At 36.6% G+C, this 20,323-nt stretch overlaps 1 protein-coding gene across 4 annotated transcripts in view; it reads right to left on the reverse strand.

The window, feature by feature from the left end:
• Window positions 1-20,323, reverse strand: part of LOC106070215 (neuroglian-like) — a 70,550-nt gene that overhangs the window by 22,627 nt on the left and 27,600 nt on the right. For all 4 annotated transcript variants that reach the window (XM_056015575.1, XM_056015576.1, XM_056015577.1 and 1 more), the window contains exons 4-11: window positions 19,207-19,397; window positions 18,546-18,731; window positions 17,081-17,224; window positions 16,423-16,510; window positions 14,696-14,901; window positions 13,492-13,650; window positions 12,906-13,043; window positions 10,333-10,444 (exon numbers count right to left, since the gene is read on the reverse strand). In XM_056015575.1, coding sequence (XP_055871550.1) covers window positions 10,333-10,444; window positions 12,906-13,043; window positions 13,492-13,650; window positions 14,696-14,901; window positions 16,423-16,510; window positions 17,081-17,224; window positions 18,546-18,731; window positions 19,207-19,397 — 1,224 coding nt within the window. The remainder of the gene's footprint in view (window positions 1-10,332; window positions 10,445-12,905; window positions 13,044-13,491; window positions 13,651-14,695; window positions 14,902-16,422; window positions 16,511-17,080; window positions 17,225-18,545; window positions 18,732-19,206; window positions 19,398-20,323) is intronic.

Here is a 20,323-nt window from a genome sequence, read left to right on the forward strand (position 1 = left end):
ATTCGGCAGAAGCCGGAGCGACTATCCGGTGCACCCCTAATTTTTATGTACTTTTTATAAACTCTTTCTGCCTTAGTTTCTTTAAATTTTCTATATAGGTTTTCCTTCTGTTTACAAAGCTTCTTTAATCTATTATTAAACCAGCATTTATTAATTTTGTTTGATGTGTATTTAGTTGGTATATGGTTTTCTATAATGTTTTTAAGATAGCTTTTATGAAATTCCAGAGGTCATCGACTGGTTGGTTAATGTCTATTTCTGATAAGAATGTTTGTTGAAAGTTTAATGCAGCTTGATGTAGTTGTGTAAGGTTGCATTTGTTCCAGAGTAAGATTTTTCTTTTGGGTTTTATATTGGCTACTGCTTTTATCTGACTGTATTTTTATGATCTCATGGTCTGATAGACCAGGTATGATATCATAATCTACTACTAATCCAGGTCTGTTGGTTAAGAAGAGATCTTTATTTGATCTAAACTTAGGTTGTGTAAAGTTTCTATGAAAAGCTCATTTATGTCCTTAAGGTTTTGATGTTTATCTATGGTTAGTGTTTTCCAATTTATATCAGGTAGGTTGATATCACCCATAATCCAAAAAAACTGCATTTTTATTTGCCTCTTTAAGTGTAGAAAACTGATTACATAGTTCTTGCATGTATTCTAAACTAGAATTTGGTGGTCTGTAAATACTGCCTATTATTAGGGATGTTGATGTGGTATAAATTTTACAAAATGTTGATTCTAAATTTTTTGAGTTGGGTAAGGTAATTTCTTCTGCTATAAGAGTGTTTTTTATTGCTAAAAGAACTCCTCCATGATTATCAGCCCTGTCTTTTCTAAAAATTTCATAATTACTATTGAAAATTTCTGCATTATAAATTTCAGGATGTAGACAAGTTTCTGTTCCTGCAATTATGTGAAGCTTCTCACATTCTAATAAAATTTTCAAGTCTGCTGTTTTGTTCCTAATGCTTTGAAAATTTATAACTAAGGTTTTAAGGTATTTTGGTATTACTTCTTTAGTACATTTGTTTAATGAAGGTGTTAAATTAGTTTTAGCAGATTTAACTGGAGTGGATCTGGCTAGTGGTTGGTGAGTTTGGTTTGGGATGGTGTTTAGGATGTTGTATGGGTTAGAAGTGTCTGCATCAAAGGAATCAAACAGTCCTGATGTAAACTAAGGTAACTTAAACGGTACACAGTGCCATGATGCGTCTTTGTTGCCTAAGGCATAATACACAGGTGTATTCATATGGAGACATGATGCTTGGTACCATTCATCACAGGTGTCACATTGAATGGCTTTCTGTTTCATGGTGCATACTTTTTTGCAGATGTTGCATCTATCTATAGATCTAGGCCCTGGATTTGATTCTATATCTCCTGCTATTAATATTAAGAGTGATAGGTATTTATTTCGGCTGTGTCTAATTAAGAACTTCCATTTGTGTTCGGTAATCTTCTTTTATATTATGGATGTGTATGTTAGATTATTTTTGGAGTTGCATTGATCTATAGTGTGATGATTGGTAATGACTGTTTCCTTTTTAAGTTTAGTGTTGACTGATCTGGATCTGTGTTCAATTAGTGTGTATTTAGTAATTATCAGAATAAATAGCCAGAGCAATTTCATGTTCTAGGAATAATGTCATAATTTACCAAAGTCCAGGTTTATTATGGTGACTGCGCTAGATGTGGCAAAACATGTAGGTCACAGCTGGGGCTGCGTAGTCATGGAAAGTACTGCACTCCTCATTTATCTTCGGGCTCGAAGACAAGCCTTATTTTTTTTTCAATTTGCTATAACTAATTGTTTATGGTTTCTATAAATAGTTCATTTATATACTTCAGGATTTGATGTTGGTGTATGGTTAATGTTTTCCATTTAATGTCTTGGAGATTGAAATCTCCTAAGAAAAAAAAAACTGCTTTTTTTTTGTTTTTCTTAAACAATTGATAATTATTGTATGAGCCCTAAACTAGAATTTGCTGGATGTTGAGCTGGTTTTACTTTAATGAGTTATTTCTTCTGCTATAAGTGTTTTTTTTTTATGGCTAACAGAACTCCTCCATTGTTATCTGTGCCATCTTTCCTGAAACTTTCATAATTGCTATTGAACACTTCTGAGAAATAAATGTCAGGATTTTGTCATGTTTCTGTTCCTGCAATTAAGTATGGCTTTTCTCTTTCTAATAAGATTTCTAAATCTGCTGATTTGTTTCTAATACTTTGGAAGTTTATTTTAAAGGGTATTTCTGTTTAGACAAAAAAATATGTTATGGGACGGTTGTTTAAGGTTTAGTAAATTTAACAGGAGTGTATTTAGCTTTGGGTTGGTAAATTTGATTTTTTAGACATGCACAAATGAAATGTTTCAACCAAACCCAATTAAATCCAAATTGATTATGTGCTACCATACTCCAATGGCTTTTTGTGACCTGTGTGTTGTCATCAGCAAATATTTTACTTTAGTCTTTGCCTTGTGCCTGTGTTGACTTATTTCAGTGCAATAATGTATGTCTATTACAATACTATTTTCATGGAAGGCATTGTTAGGATGAGAGTGAACACCATAACTAAATAGTCATGAAACCAGCTTCACTTCACTTTGTGACATTAAAAGTGCTAGAGTATTCACCATTGTTTTGTGTTTCCCAAACTTTTGACTTATGCATACCCCTTCTAGAATTTTTTTTAACACTGAGTACCCCTGCCCTCCTTCCTCCAAAAAAAAAAAAAAAGGATTTATATATATTTTATATATATTTTAATAACATTCAAATTTTTTTTTTTTTGTATAGGCCTACATACACAAAATAATAATTACTTTATCACAACTATTCAATTAATGAGTCTGTTTTTGCATGCTTCACACCAAATACATTCTAAAAAAAAGCAGAAACATAGTTTTTATATTGAAAAAGTGAGCATATCATCCCTATCCATTTCCTGATCTTTGTAGAAATTTGTCTGAAAATATTAAATAGCGCCATATCTGAGTTTGTATAAACTTAAAAGGATTTTTAAAATATTATATTCTGATTTATAAACAAAATTTTTTTTTTAAATTCATCATAGTTAACTATCTGCAATGTGTACCCACAGGGGTATGGGTAACCCACTTTGGGAGACACTGGTTAATGTGTATTCCTGGAAATGATGCTCAAAATCATCCAAATTTAAACATGCTCTACCAAAAACTGTCACAGCTAACTTATGCTAACAAAAATCAAGCCAATAAGCTAGCCACAATGTATTACAAATCTTGTACACATCCTCATTCTCAAAATATTTTTTTTTTACTTAAATCAGTGATGCCCAAAATACGGCCCGTGGGCCAAATCTGGCCTGCAATGTCATTCCATCCGGCCCCCCAAAACTCAGCACAAAACGTAGAAAAATCTTCCCCCTTCCAAAAATAAGATGAACATGTATATTTCCCTATGTTAGGGCAGTCACACTTTCATAGATACATTGGTATCATGACCTTTTAAACTTAAATTTGAAATCCTCCAGGAAAAGTGAACGGACCTTTACTTTTTCTTTTTAAGGAACATGATAATGAGTCAACATATTTGTTTTATAAGTAATGTGGATGTTTTAAAAACAAAAACATAATATGAAACAGGCATATCTGGTACCACTTAACTCTTGGTATTTATGGTATAAACAGCAATTTTGAAATAATAGGAGTTAATAGCTATGAGGAGGATGCGTGGGACCATCCTGCAAAGACCTGTTCAAAAAGGTTTCAACCATCATGAAGGATATTTTTCTTGGGAGAAATTTATGGGAGTGACTACTGATGGCACCAGAAGTATGGATGGATATCACAGAGGACAGGAAGCAAGAGTTATTAGAAAAATTGTCAGTCAAAAGGAGCCGGGTGTCTGCAGCTTCATTGCTTTATTTACCAACTGTAAGATTTATGGATTTTCAAATTCCTTAGAATGAAGTATGTTTTTTCAAAAATCCATTAGCGGCCAATGTGTCAATAGCCCTGACATACATCTAACTGGAACTGATTGACTTACAAAGCCATCCAAAGGCATCCCTTCTTGATAAATTTCTAACCATGCAGACAATTGATTTCTACTCCGTGTTGCCTGCAGAAAGTTGTCTAAATCCTCCGAAACAAGAGTTAAGGATGGTCACCTTGTTTACAAGCACAAACTTTTTCAGTGATGAAACAGGCGAAACCAATCATAAGTCCTCATATCACGGACGAGAGTCTGGATTCAGTGCTCTGACTTGGAGGCTTATCTATGCAGCCGTATATTCAGAAGTATGTTTTCGAATAAAATGCTGACATGCAATTAATGTGTGAATAATTACAAGAAAATGATTTCAAGTCAATTTTTGTTTTTCATGATTTGTTGATTTGAGGCACATCGGCACAATTTAGGCCATGTCGTGCCTGCAGTCCCTTAAGGACTACTCTCTCTCTAAACAACAAGGGCCAGATTCTATACAGTCATATAATTAAAATCAAGGTTTATTCACAGTTAAAATAGTAAAGGTAGTAAAAATTTAAATATTTGGTAAAAATCTAATGTAAATAGTGCATGTTCACAAATTCAGAAATCAGATGTTCGTAGATAGCCCCACTTCCCGAATAAAGCCCAGTACCTTCCCAGGGTCGACATTATTAAATAGTGTTTTTAGATTAGTGGCTCTAAAATATTTCGCCCTGACATCCTGGTATCTGGGGCAATCAACGAGGATATGTTCCACGGTGAGGCGAGAGTCACAGTACTCGCAAAGTGGGGGCTCCTCTCTCTTCAGTACAAAAGAGTGCGTGATGTAGGTGTGGCCAATCCTAAGTCTGGACATGGTTGTGCTACCACGCCTTGTCAGACCCTTAGATGTGGGCCGCCACCTGACATCCGCCACAATCTGCCTGAGTTTACTGTGAGTCTCAGCCTCCCATCGGTTCTGCCACTCTCGATAGGTGGCAGAGGCAATATTTTGTCTCAGGTCCGAGCAGGGAATTTGGGTTCCTGACACCGCATGATTTAGGGCTCTCTTTGCTTCTCTGTCTGCGGCTTCGTTTCCCTCAATGCCAACATGGGAGGGGACCCAGATGAAGGTGACATCCCTACGGTCGGCTGTTATTAGGTCCAACAGCTTCAGGCTCTTATGTACCAATGGGATGTCAGTCTTCATCCGCCCCAAAGCTTGCAATGCAGATTTGGAGTCGGAGCAGATTATAAATTTACTCCTTTCTGATGCTTTTACGGCCATAAGTGCAAGCAATATTGCGTGCAATTCGGCCGTAAAGATGGAGCAGCCATCGGGGAGTCTACGGGAGATTGTTTTGTTCCGAAAGGAGCAGGCACACGCGACCTTTCCCTCCATTTTGGATCCGTCTGTGTAGATGGTGCCACAATCTCCGTAGCTCTCCTGCAGTTCCCTAAAGTGGACTTGTAGTATGCTTGGGTCTGTATTTTCTTTTTTGAAATTAAGGAGGGATAAATTTAATTTGGGTTTATTCATTAGCCAAGGAGGATTCTGAGGGGTTTCTATTTTAGAGATTTGGTCAATGGGTGGGGTTAAATTTTGGATGGGTTCTCTCATTCGAAGGCCCAACGGCTGTATGACGTTAGGCCTTCGATTGTATAATTCTACCTCTGTGGGGTTAAATATGGAGTCAAAAGCAGGGTTCGTGGGGTTGGATTTTAGCTTGACTATATACTGCATTGCAAGCTTTTTCATTCTTATATCCATGGGGAGTTCTCCAGCCTCCACATGGAGACTTGGGATAGGTGATGTACGAAACGCGCCGAGACAGAGACGCAGGGCAGCATTTTGTATTGGTTCCAGTATTTTTAGGTACGACTTCCTTGCTGCTCCATATATTATGGATCCGTAGTCTAGCTTGGATCGAATTAGACTCCGATAGAGCAGCAGCAAGGTATCTCTGTCAGCTCCCCAGTCCGTATGGCTGAGTACTCTTAGTATGTTTAATGACTTTTGGCATTTCTTCCTAAGTTCCTTAATGTGGGGGAGAAAATTAAATTTGGAATCTAAGGTGAGGCCTAAAAATTTTGTAGTTTTCACGACAGGGATCTTCTTTTTGTGTATAAATAGTTCAGGGTCTGGGTGGAGTCCCCTTAGATTACAAAAATGCATACTAACTGTTTTGGAGTCTGAGAATTTGAAACCATTATAGTTTGCCCAACCCTGAATTTTGTTTAAACATAACTGTAATTTCCTTTCTAAGGTGTTCATGTTTTTCCCATAAGTAAGAATGACAAAGTCATCGACATACAAAGAGCACTCTATGCCAGGGGACAGCGCATTTATGATGTTATTTATTTTAATGTTGAACAGGGTGACTGACAGAATGCTGCCCTGGGGTACACCCATTTCCTGGTCATGAGTGTCAGAAGCGGAGTTGCCCACTCGGACCTGAAATTTTCGATCTTTCAGGAATTCCTCCACAAAACGGGGGAGGTGTCCCTTAAGCCCCATAAGCGCCAGGTCACGTAGAATGCCATGTTTCCAGGTTGTGTCATAGGCCTTTTCTATATCGAAGAATACAGCTACTAGATGTTCTCTTCTGAGTAATGCATTTCTAATATAAGCTTCCAGCCTTACCAGGTGGTCAGTTGTTGTCCGCCCCTGCCGGAATCCGCACTGGTAGTTTGAGATCACTTTATTCCTTTCCAGGTACAAGACCAGCCTACTGTTAACCATTCTTTCCATGGTTTTGCAGATGCAGCTTGTTAGTGCTATTGGTCGATAGTTAGCTGGGTCAGAGCCGTCTCTTCCCGGTTTAGGTATCGGTATAACTGTGGCTTTCCTCCAGCTGTTTGGGAAAGCGCCTGTTTGCCACACACAGTTATAGACCCCTAGTAGGACTGCCAATGAGGGTTCGGGAAGGTGCTTGAGGAACTGATAATGGATTTCGTCTTCTCCAGGCGCTGTGTCATGTGACTTGTCCAGCGATTCCCTCAGTTCCTCAAGCGAGAACGGTTTGTTGTAGTCTTCATTGTTCTCTGACCTGAAATCAATGGGGTGTCTTTCCTCCCTGGTTTTGACTTTTTGGAACTCTGGCGTGTAGTGTGCAGTGGATGATTTTTCTGCTATTGAGGATGCAAGGCAGTCAGCTATTTCTCTGGGGGACGTGACAGTTCGTCCTTGGTTTTTCAAATGCCCTATTGCATTTGATTCTTTCCCTTTGATTTGCCTTACTGCCTTCCAAACCGCTCTAGCAGAAGTTTTGGCATCCAGACTGCCGACAAAACTTCTCCAGGAATTCCTTACCGTATGGTTTGTCTAGCCTTTGCTCTAGCTATCCTGAATAGCTTTAGGTTTTCCTGGGAAGGATTCTTTATAAATGCAGCCAGTCGTTTTTTCCTATCACCAATAGCACTTTTGCAAGCAGTATCAAACCATGGTTTGCCATGGTTTGCTAGGCCGTTTTGGATTTGCAGAGGTTAGGGGTACAACTTTCCTGGCTATACTTAGAAGCTTGCTAGCAAAGGTATCAGCTGGGTTCTGTTCATGGAGGATATTTTCTGTGATATCCTCAGAGCATCTTTTTTGGAATTGTTCCCAATCGGCCTTATTCAGTTTCCACCGCTGAGGTTGTCCCAATGAAGGGAGATTGTTAGTAATGATGATTGGGAAGTGATCACTTCCCCGTAGATCATTGCTAACTGACCATTTAAAATCGTCCAGAAGTCCGGGGACGCATACGGTGAGGTCAATGCATGTGAATGATCCAGTTCCTGGGTGCAAGTAGGTCGGTGATGCATCATTAAGTATGCATAAATCATGTTGGAGGAAGATATCCTCCAGCATACGACCTCTTGTGTCGGTATTGTTGGATCCCCACATGGTGTTATGGGCATTGAAATCCCCAAGGATTAAATAAGGCCGGGGGAGTTGTTTCAATAGGTCCTCCATGTCTGTTCGGTTTAATGGAGCGCCTGGTGGTAGATACAGGCTGCAGCAAGTGATAACCTTGTGAAGGGTTATCCTAGCTGCTACGGCCTGTAGTGTGGTCTGTAGTTCTACCCTCTCATGGGGGATGCTATCCTTCACAAGGATACAGACTCCACCTGATGCTCTCTCTGCATCCTCAACATTCTTGGTGTAAGCATGGTAGCTTCGGAAGCTGATGCAATCTTTCAGAAATGTTTCCTGTAAGCAGACAGCTACAGGAGTCTCAGAGTCCATCAGTAGCTGCATTTCCTCGTAATTGGCCTTGAGGCCTCTACAATTCCACTGTACAATTCTGGAATCCATGGCTTATTCTAGATGACCTACTTGGAACTATTTGGCCTTGGGAGGCCCCCGGAGGGGTTTCCCTTTATTCCAGTGACCTTGGTATTTTTATTCTTGGGTTTGGATGGAGAGGAGGACAACCCCCTTTTGGAGGAAGTCTTTCTCTCTGGAGAGGGGAGATCCCTCTGGTTAGAGCGGAGGTTATTTCCTCCTCTCTCACCTCGGGCATCCTCTCCGCTTTGATTTCTCCCCTTAGGGAGTTGGTCAACCTCTAACTCGGTAGAGGTTGGGGTGTCTGGCTGGGTTCTCTGAGGAGAACCTGTGTCAGACATGATGTCTCCGGGTTCTCCCGGAGTATTGGTTTTGACATGCTGCTCAGTCTCCATGCTCTCATCAGCGAGCACAGAGAACCTGTTCTTTAGCATGACAACAGGGCTTTCTTGTTTCTTCAGAGGTGTGTTCTTTGGCAGTGTTTTCTTCTGAGTTGGGGGAGGAGGAGGGGGTGGTGGGGTCAATGTGTCCGTCTGTGTGGCTATGGATCTTCCTTTCTTAGCAACAGCCTGGGCGTAGGTCTTTGTCAAGCCGAATTGGCCCTTGGGTAGGGCCAGTACAGCCGATTTCGCCTGGCTAAAGGTACATCCGTTTCTTGCCTTGTACTCCTGCACGGCAACCTCCTGTTTCCACACAGGGCAGTCCTTGGAGTAGGCTGAGTGGCCAGCTTGACAGTTTGGGCATTTGAACTGGGCTGTGCAGCCCTTGTCCTCATGACCCTCTCCAGCACATCTGGCACACACAGTGTTCCTCTTGAGACTGCCGCGCCGTGTCCATAACCCTGGCACTTGAAGCACCTCATGGGGTTAGGTATGTAGGGCCTCACTGGAACTCGTAGGTATCCTGCCTTCACATACTCTGGCGGTGTCCTAGTTCCGAATGTGAGGATAATAGTGGCGGTTTTGACCTCCTCACCCTCCCTGCACCTGGTAATGCGCCGGGCATGGGTGACTCCTTCAATGCCCTCCACTATTTCCTTCTCGGAACATTCCAGTAGGTCCCTAGAGCTGATTACACCTCTGCTGGTGTTCAGACTCTTGTGTGGCATGACTTCCACTTGGAGATCACAGAGTCTTCTGCATCTTAAAAGCCCATCAGAGTGTGTCTTGCTGTCTACTTCTACAAGGAGTTCCATTGTTTTGTGTAGCTTAGACACACTCTTGGGCTCTCCCACTACTGACTTGAGTCCCTTATAGATAATAAAAGGGCTCAACTTGGTCAGGCTTTTTCCCTCCTCTGTGCATCTAACCACCAGAAATGATGGCCAGGTGGCACAGCTTTATGGGACCTCCTCTTTTTTATCGTCAATTCGTCGTTTCTTGCCCAGACATAGGTCTGGGGCAAGTAGTTTTGTGTGTGTTTTTTTGTCCATATATATTTTGGTTAATTCGGCACCTGTGCTCCCCACCCGCCATCGAGTCCAACAAGGGGACAGGCCATTCGGATGTCCAGAATGAGCCCGCCAGGGCTACACAGGTGCTATACTCAGTCAGCTGCTACATCGGACATGTGTCCGATACAGCAGCTCCCTGATTGACCCTCCAGCCACCGCCCTCCAGCATAGGTCGACGACCTATGCTGGTAGCTCGGCATGACCAGCCGGTTGACCCAGAGCGGGCCATCTGGGTCTCAGGTCTAGGGGAACTTGGAGCCAAAGTATTGTGTTGTTGTGGTTTATCCTCAGATAGCCACCACTCAAACACCAGGATCTCTTTATCCCCCCTTACCCGTCGCAGTCCACGGCAAACGGACTGGTCTAGGACGTAGTGAGAATTTAAAGTTAAGGAGACAGTGTGATGATCAATGAAGGCAGACTTAGGAAAAGAGGAGGCAGACACAATGATAGAAAAGAAGTAGGGCACTTTTGAGCTCCAAAAGTGCTAAGGAAAGAGGAGCGCAGTTTAACGTCATGTCTCGGGACGTTTGTTTTTCATTTTGGTGATGTGGCCCGCGACACGAGTGTTGAAAATTAATATGGCCCGCGGACCGAATTAGGTTGGGCATCATTGTCTTAAATAATAAGGAACAAAAAAAAAAAAAAACTTACTTGTAAATGAGTTGTTGGGATATGTCAGTTTTCGCTAAGACTGTTAAATCTATAGAATCTCCCATATCTATCTCTTGATTCACATTGATTTGCTGGGTTAAATCAATAGGCACTGCAGATTTTATTGTTAAGTCAATTTTATATAAAAATTTCAAAAAACAAACAAATGTAATTAACTTATTAAACACAAATACATATTTTCCTAATATATTATTTTTTTAATAGACTTTCACTGATTTCAAAGTAATTTATTTTATTCAAATTCATTATTTCTATTAGTCTATAGGTTGACTGTGTGTATGTGCGTGAAAAATTAGTTAAATAGTTTAGGGAAAATCTTAGGGATCAATGACATGTCATGATGTCATAAAGGGTTCCACGACAATTCGTTCACTGACATTTTGTTCACAGACACATCGTTCACGACTTTTCGTTCACGCGACTATTCGTTCACCCGACACATCGTTCACGACTTTTCGTTCACCAGACTATTCGTTCACGCGACTATTCGTTCATGCGACATATCGCTCACAGACAACTTGTTCACCGACAGTTGGTTCACGACAAATCGTTCACGCGACTTTAACGGACAAATTGTTTACAGACTAATAGTTCACTGGATAGTAACATATTGTTAATATTATATATTCTCGTGACATGTTTAATTTATTTACATTAAAACTTTTGTAGCTATTATTGCCAAAAACAAAAAAATTTATAGAGATCAGGTCTAATCCAAGTCTATTTAATTTCGTTGTTGTTGTTGTTAATATTTTGTTAATGAAAACAGTATGTGATAAAAATTATACTTAAAAGAAAAAAAAAGATCTTACAAGCTAGCTGAAAAATTTAAACGGGCCCTCACTTTTCTATAGGTAACATTTTTACTTTCACCTTTAATATAGGCCTACCTTTATACCTCCCCCTCCCTTTTTTTTCATCAATCGAGAATCTACCAATTCATCTGGATACTCTAGTTAACACCTAGATGAGTGCTAGACAGACTGGCTCCTCTGGAAGTAATAAAACTTTATTGGACATTGCCTATACACATGTTCAGTCTGTTAACATTGAAAATATGTACTAGACACTAGTATAGTACTTTCCATCAAGTTTAAAAGGAGTTCTATTTTATTTTTATTTTAGTTAACTTGTTTCTATATGTGATCACCCATTGGTAAACTAATTTGATTGCTTGGACTTCAATAACAAATTTATTGAAATAATTTTTTATTGTTGTATTGCGATAAATTTATAACTTTTTGACAGGGAACCAAAATATTTCCTAGTGTTGTATATGTAATTAGTTTTTTTTTTCTTAGATGTCTTAATCGATAAGTATTAACCTTAGATCTGTATCTAGTATGTGACGTTCAGAGTTGAACACTGAAACCATATATTGTACCAAATCTAGTATCATTGTTAAAAATCTAAATTATCTCTCATAAAAACAATGACAGAATTGTGGAAAAAATACTATTGTGTCTGTGCGTATATTTGTTTTTGTTAATAAGATATCAATAAATTGGGTAAGTTAATTAAACATCTGGACCGCTATTAAGATTAGTAAATACAGGTAGGGCGAACAAGACTACATGATGGACATGAGTGTAAAAGAAGGTCTACATGTTGAAAGTAAAAATGTTACCTATAGTAAAGTGAGGGCCCATTTAAATGTTTCAGCTTGCTTGTAAGATCTCTTTTTTCTTTTAAGTATAATTTGTATCACATACTGTCCTCATTAACAAAATATTAACAACAAACAAAAATAACAAAGAATTTCGGATTAGACCTGATCTCTAGCAATTTTTTGTTTTTGGAAATATCCAGTGAACGATTTGTCTGTGAACGAATTGTTAGTGAACGACTTGTTGCGTGATCGATTTGTCGTGAACCAACTGTCAGTGAACAAGTTGTCGGTGAACAAGTTGTCGGTGAACAAGTTGTCTGTGAGCGATATGTCGTGTGAACAAATAGTTGTGTGAACGAATAGTCGCGTGAACGAAAAGTCGTGAACGATTTGTCGGTGAACGAAATTTCAGTGAACGAATTGTCATGTCCCCGTCATAAAGAGCAGTAAATAGGGTTAGTGAGACTGACAACTTTAAAAATGTATAGTTTGTAGATGTACAATTAGTATATTCGACACTTGTGGGATGCATAATGTGCAACATGATTAATTAGCGTTTGTTTTAGGTGAGGCTATCTTAGGGCTAGAAAAGATACATTTCTTAGCATGAAAGATCTACTGAACAAAAGCAATTCAATAACAATGATATTGTTTACTATGAGTAAACTGAGTAAATATTTCTATTATTTAATATTGTTACATTAATTTAACTTCTTTAATTAATCAAATTTTACAATAAGCTTTTCAAACACATCAAGAAATAATTAAATGAGTAGAAAACATTTGATTAATATTTATACAACATTTCAAAACATTTCAAATGTTAAATGAACCAGATAATTTAGAAGAAGTGCTCTTACAAATAAAAAAAAAATTATCCATATAAAATAATTGAGATTTTAAAAAATGGCTAAACAGTCTTGGCCTCCATAGTAATACTTACAAATTACATTAACACATGCTTCGCCCATCTTCTCTCCATTAGAATTAGACACTATACATAAGACACACATAATATCATCTGGTTTTTTGACTGATTTGATTGTAAGTGAATTAGTCTTGACATCAATTTTGTTCCTGTCTGAAAGGAAAACAAAACATGCATTTCCTATGACATTGTCCACACAAACATTGACCAGAAGACAAATTAAGATTATTAATTATATGTTACAAATAGAGAAAGACTGTGAGTAACAAATGAAAACTAAGCTTTGGAGAGAACAACAAATGAAATAGAGCCTTCTTGTAGTGTAGAAGTGGCTTGATTTGCAATGTAATTTAAGAGTATAATTGACTCATAGGGGTATCCTGTGTTAACAGTAATTCACTTTATTAGCAAACAAAAGGAATATTTCCTAGCTTTATTTTGTGTGTGTGTTATAAAGTTACATTAAAAACAAGGGCCAAATTTCAAACAGAAAATGACTCAAAGAAAATATATAAGCATAAACTTAAAAAACACTAAAAAAAACTTTTTAATGAAATTTGTTCGTATGTAGGTGACCCAATTCCTGATTCTCAATGCTTACTTGTATGTTGTCCAGTTTGTCTCCCATTGACATACCAAACTGCAGGCGATGGAGTTGCCTCACCAGAAGCTGACCTAGCTTCACATGGAATTGTCACATCTTTATTTTGAGAAACTGTTACATCCCTTGGCGCTTTGTTTTCATAGAAGATGGGCTTACCTTTTCAATAGAAAAACAAGTCTCATTAAAAACTAAAATGCAGTCAGACCATAGTTAGCCGCAATTTTGAACAAACAAAATAAGGCTTATATTTTATATACTCCTGTAGACTATTGTGAGCGATTGAGGTGAGAGCAAAGAGTTTTCTTGTAATGACTGTTCAAATGTTTATTACGAATTTTAAAGAAGTACAATTTATTGACAGAGGAGTGTTTTGTAATCAACAGCTTGGCATTTGAGTTGGTGCACGAGCAAGTAACTTGTGAAAGATGTTTCAGCACCTTGAAATGTTTAAAGAATAGGCTAAAAAGCATCTTGACGCAAGAATACTTGCAAAGGTTTCTTATCTTATCTTATATAATACAGACGTTACTTCAAAAAAGAAGATGATTACGTCCTACGTTTCATGTTTAAGGCTGTTGATAAAATTTGATAAAACCTTTTCATCCCTAATAAATTAATGTTTTGCAAGAACTTTCATGTTGTTCCATTTTTAAGTATTATACTTCACTCTTACAATCATATCAAATCGTTTCAAACTCATGTAATAAAATATAGTATTTAAAAATTATATTTAAAACTAATTAATGATTAATTTATTAATTAATAGCCTCTAAATCTATCTAGTTGTAGGAAACAATATGTTAAAATTAGGCTAATGTAAACCCTCTTTTGCCTGCTTATATTCAGTTTTCTGTGCATTATCAAAACTTTATTTTGAGGGCAGGTAACATTGGCATAGGGCAAATATTTGTGGTCCCGATGGTATAGTAACTACTGTAATACCTAGCCAAATTTGACACCCAGTCTGCCCCTGCCTCTCACTACAGGTAGTTCGATGACAGGCTTTCAGTCAGGATTTATAAGGATGATCAAAAATTGTTTTACAGTACACTGTCATCAAGAATGTTTCTTCAGACAGAAGTGTTACTTTGTTATTTTGGAGTAATGTCTAATGTTCAAGGTCACTAACACAAAGAATTAGGAATAGGGCTATATTAACACATGTATATGCCTTTTAAATATCAATTTAGGAAGCGCTTACTTGTAACATTAAGAAAAACTTGATGAGGATTACTCTCTCCAAAGTTATTTTTAGCCTTGCAGTAATAATTTCTCTCATCTTGTTCCAATAACTTGTAGATTATGAGAGATCTTCCATTTGATGACACATTGTACTTTTGGTTAGTGCTTATTACTGTCCCATCATCTAACGTCCAAGTGATGGTTGGTAATGGTTGCATTGGGTCACTAATGCAAAAGAAATGTGACACAAATTTCATGAGTAAAAAAATAAATAATAAAAATAATAATAAAGTAAAATTTTATCCGGATGTCAGTTATCCAGAATGATAAATATCCGTACTGCAATTTTTTGTGTTTTTTTTATTTGTTTTATCTAAGTGCTCTTGCTAATGTGAGATGTCATCTATTTACATTGCTTCCTAAACTTAATATATTCCAGATGTCTAGTAGCACATGATTCTGAAATGTGAACAAGTCAAGGAATTTAAAACTTTGCAAGGCAGTGAGAAGTGTTTGGTGAACTGTCGTACGAAGCAGGAAACATGAAAAGAAAACATAATGTGCTGACAATTGAATCGAAGTTGAAAATATTAAATCATCTTGATAAGGAGCTTCTAATGCCAAGATTTATAACATCAGCACACTTAAATATAAAAAGAGACACCATTGTAAAAATTTTTATCAAAACATGACTCTTAGTGGAAAAGGAAACAACACTGCTCTTTTGAATTTTCTTTACATATTTGGTGAAATGGACCATTTATAATATTCTGCATTTGGTTATCCAAAGCATCGATTTACCTAGACAATCGTTTATCTGGATAGACCTAATTCCCAATTAATCTGGATAATCAACATTCTGCTGTAAGAATGATTAGACTCTACTACACTTTCAAAATATCTGAACATTAACCAGAATGCCACTATTAACCATAAAAAAATCAAAAGTGGACTTTCTTTGTAAACAAAAGAGTAACAAGAATAACTTCATATTGGGAAGTGTGGTCAAGAGGCTTAGTACGCTTGAACTTGGCTTAGCTACTATCAAGGGGGCTCAAGGTTCGACACCCGACTTGAGCAGAGTTATGTTTACTGAGAGCCTAAAGGCAGCATGGAAAACCTTCTCCAGATCCCCAATCCCCCACTGGTCCACAAATAAGATTGGACCATAGCGCTCTGAGCATGCTATAAGCATAAATGTAGCACTATATAAAAGCAATAATTTAATTTAATTGTGTGACAATAAATTGCTGGGCCATCCCAGTACTACTCTACACTTTCAGTAGCATAAAATTGAGTGACCGTCATGATTGGACAGACTGACAAGAAAACTTTCTTAATATTTTGTAACACACAGTAACTGAAGTGCTGCCTTTGGTAGGCTTCAAAAACAAGTATGGTCACAGAGAGAATTCAGTACATCTACAAATCTGAAAGTCTGGAGTGCTCTAGTTCTTTCATCAATTTAATATCCTTAAGAGTCTTGGACCTTGAATTCCTGCCACATAAAAAAAAAGTGAACTTGTTCCATCTTTGTTCACCTCTCAGCCTCTGAATAAAGACGGCAAGGATGTTTGTTGTTGTTTTTTTCAAGAGAGTACAAATTTGCTGCACTTCAATCTTCAATAACTGAATTTTCTTCAAGGATTTGGTTCTAGTCACTCATTCTTTACAATATAACAAAGTAAAGATCATTGCATTAATTGAAAAACAACATTTAAACCGAAATGTAATTAATCTACTTACTATCCACTGAAAACACACTCTAGTCTAGCTGAGTGAGACACCTCTGCCACTATATTTGCAGAAAACCATTTTAGTACAGGAGCTTGACCTGTTAGAAACATTTAAAAACTACTGACAAAAATGTTACAATAGTAGGGGTAAAGAAAAGCTAAATATTAAGTACAAAATATGCATCTTGCCAACATTATAAATACAACTCTACAGACCAAATTTTAATGAGAGAAAATGGTGAATAATGAAAATAAGGGACAGCAATGACCAGGGAACAAACCATGGACCCTTCCAATTTGACCACACTGCACCATGCGAACAAACCATTTGACCATTATTATATTTAATTAATCATTTTCTGTCATTAAAACATTTAGTCTCTACTGGTGCCTTTAAGTATGCATCATTATGTTTCAGCATTTAGCTGCATATCTGTATTAAAAATACAAGTGTATTTTAGGACATTTATAGGATTTAGGGCACCTGATGTTGGGCATGGAAGAAAGTTTAGCATAGTCTACTACAAACACTTAAGTGTAAAGATTACTTGAGTTAACTTTAAAAATTTTAAACAGCAGAATTCTAAATTTTGAACAGAACATTGTATAAACCAGCTCTGCTATTCTACATATCTTTACTAAACTTACTTATATTCTTTTGAGCATACCTGGAATCTGGGTTACTGGTGTAACATACAGATTGTATGCATCCCCGAAAACAATGTTAGCACTGCTTCGACCTGAGAGACCACACTTAATACCAAAGGGATCACTAGCATCAGTTGTCTTGGCATAATTTATGTGCAGATCCCCTAAGTTAGAAAATCATTGAAGAACAAAATATGCTGTAATATTATTACACAAGTAATTCTTCTAACTTAAAATTCTAAAGATGATGATTCTATATGAAAGGATTGTTAGCATTTTTTGTTGTTAAGTTTCTAGCTAAATATATTTTATTTTAATATCTTATCTTATAAATTACAGTGTTATAATCAAAAGAAAATTTAATTTCTCTGAACATCTTTATATTTGGTTGAGCTTTTCAAATAGTTCTCTGCCAAACAGATGAGGTCTAGATAAGAGTAATAAGATCACTATCAGCAGCATTTTAAACAAAAATCCATTCCATGTAAGTGAGGGATCCAAGGGAATTTACTAGGCTCATAGTAAGCCACAACTGATGTATGACAAGCTGGAATGAAGTTCCAAGAAAAACTGACAGATCACTTTAATAGAGTATTTAAGGATGTAAACTATGTCTCATGAAAAATCATAAGCACAGAGCACCCCTACAAAGATGGAACAAATAGAAAGAAACTTTGAAAAGGTAACTGTTGATATAATTGAACCTTTTAATACACCATCAAAAAGAGGTCATAGATTTATTCTAACACTAACTGACATGACAGCACGATGGCTAGAAGCCATTTCTTTCAAGAACATTACATCTGATGCAATATGTTTATCACTGCTATACCTTTTCTCAATATATGGTTTTCCCAAAAAAATAATAAGTGATAATGGCAAACAATTTAATTCAAATATCATCAATGCAGTAATGAAGATGTTGGGAATAGCGCTAATTCATTTCACTATTTATAGACCACTACAGCTTATGTGTGAAAGGTGGAGCAAACCAATGCTGAATAAAGTTATGGAGGAGCATCCATATGATTGGGATGATATATGGGTTTCTGGCACAGCACAATTTAGGACATGTTACTAAATTGTCTCTAAAAAGATAAATGCATGTTTTTGTTGTGTATTTGTTATATTTTTATGTGAATTTTTATGTGTAAACTTTCCTCCAATCCATAAGATTTTTAATTATAGTTTTTTGTTCCATTATATGGTTACTTAATGTAAAATTATTTATGTGAGGATTATTATTTTGATTTTGGTATGATTAAATTGAATGACTGAAATGGATAATGGATATTAAAGGATTAATAATTAATAATTAGATTTACTTCAAGTGTAGCAGCCATGGTAAAAATCAAGTTGTTACAATTGCCATGATTATTATGTCAGGGTTACACAATTACCATCAGATCTAAGCAAGACTGATATGAGCTTGCATGTCACATTTTGCTTGTCAAGCAAACAAAACAAAATTGAGAAAATACTTACCATTTTGGTCAATGTACAGTCGACCATCATCTAATTGAAGCTGGTCATTACTTTTAGAATACCAGTTGTAGTTTATACTTTCAGCCACTACTTCAAGTTTGTCCTTTTTACAAAATAATTTGACATAGTCATATTGTTTGATGCTAACTGGTTCAGTAGCAAGGTTACTATCCGGTCTCAGAAAGCCTATTTGAAAAAACAAAACATTACATATAAAAAGATAACTTGTTACAGTCTGTCACAATCCAAAATAGCTAGCAAAGCTAACATTTATTAACAGAGGCTTCCCAGTGTGTTCTGACTATAGTGACCACCTGTAAATGTAGTTCTGTGGTCTGAACTATCAGCATGATTTTTGAGAATGTCTAGTTACTGATATAATTTTACAGATCTATATGAAGACTATGTGGTATTTTTCATCTTGAGATAATCTTTTCCCTTTGCAACTTATGTAACTTAAAGAGACTATTTCTTGATACAATAGCTTATTCATTAAACATTATGTTAAGTTGCTGTGTGGCAAGGAAAGCAAAAAGTACCACTCTATCACAAAGTGACATCATCACTCAGTACACATATTTCCCCAAAACACATTATTAAATAACTAATTTACAGTTATAAGATTTTAAGCAAACTATATTTCTATATATGATACACTCACGATATTTTTTAATAGTGACTGGTTGAGAGACACTGACAGCTGTAGTTTGCTCCAAAACATTTGATGCATAACATCTGTACTCTCCTTCTTCTCTCTCTGAAAACCCTTTAAAAGTTAAGTCACCAGTGTTGGCATCATAGGTAATGTAGCTACTAGGAGGGATATCTTGGTTATTCCTTTTCCACTGGTAACTAAATTTTAAAAAAAATGAAATCTATTCAAACTAATTAAATGAGAACATTTTAAGATAACTCTAGGAAAAAATTCAAGATAGATCTCAATAAAAAAGAATAATTGTAACCTACATTTAATCACAATTTCAAATTATATAACTATTGTGTCTTAAAGAGTATACAACAAGAAAACCATTAAAAACTAAATTGTTGAAAAAGACAATGCCTCCACTATTAAGCTTTATTAAAATATAATAAAATAAAAAAGAATTAAAATAATATTTGGTTCAAAGCAGATGCCTAACAAGTGACGACGTCAGTTGCTATGTTTCTGATTCAGCCAGTATGCATACTTGTGTGATTATTAATTGGTTTTGCTTTTAATCTGTTCCCCCCTGACTAACCATATTTTCCACATGCCAAGTAAGGTCCTTTTTGTTATGCTGTCAGGCGTTAATGACCTGAGCTAGTGTGTTAATGTGTTAAGAAACTTTAGTTACGATTTTTTTTATTTCTTGACAGAGGATTGAGGATTGTTTTCTTTAATTTGCGTTAGTAAGTTTCATTTGGATTATTGTGAAGTTATTGAGTGATAATAGTTGAATTGTGCTTCTGCAATCGGAGAAATACCAGCAACCAGAGAATTAGTTATTTTCTTTAGTTCATTCCCCTGTCATAAAAATTGGTGTCGAAGCGGGATATCACCTACTCTACTTACCAACATGTCTACTTCTAAATGCCTACATGAGCTCCAGATTTGACAAAATCCATAGGAGTTAAAGAGGCAGGACATTGTCATATCAGAAAAAAAAAAGAAGCCCTCATTAGCTGTCAGAGATACGAGTTTGAAATGAAGGCTGATCTCTGCAGAATGTTGAGTGAAATAAAAGAGGAATTTCTAGGGTCAATGTGAGCAATTGCAACTGACCTGAAAAAAGATCTGG

Source organism: Biomphalaria glabrata, chromosome 17 (assembly GCF_947242115.1).
Source record: "Biomphalaria glabrata chromosome 17, xgBioGlab47.1, whole genome shotgun sequence".
NCBI classification, from domain to species: Eukaryota; Metazoa; Mollusca; class Gastropoda; family Planorbidae; genus Biomphalaria; species Biomphalaria glabrata.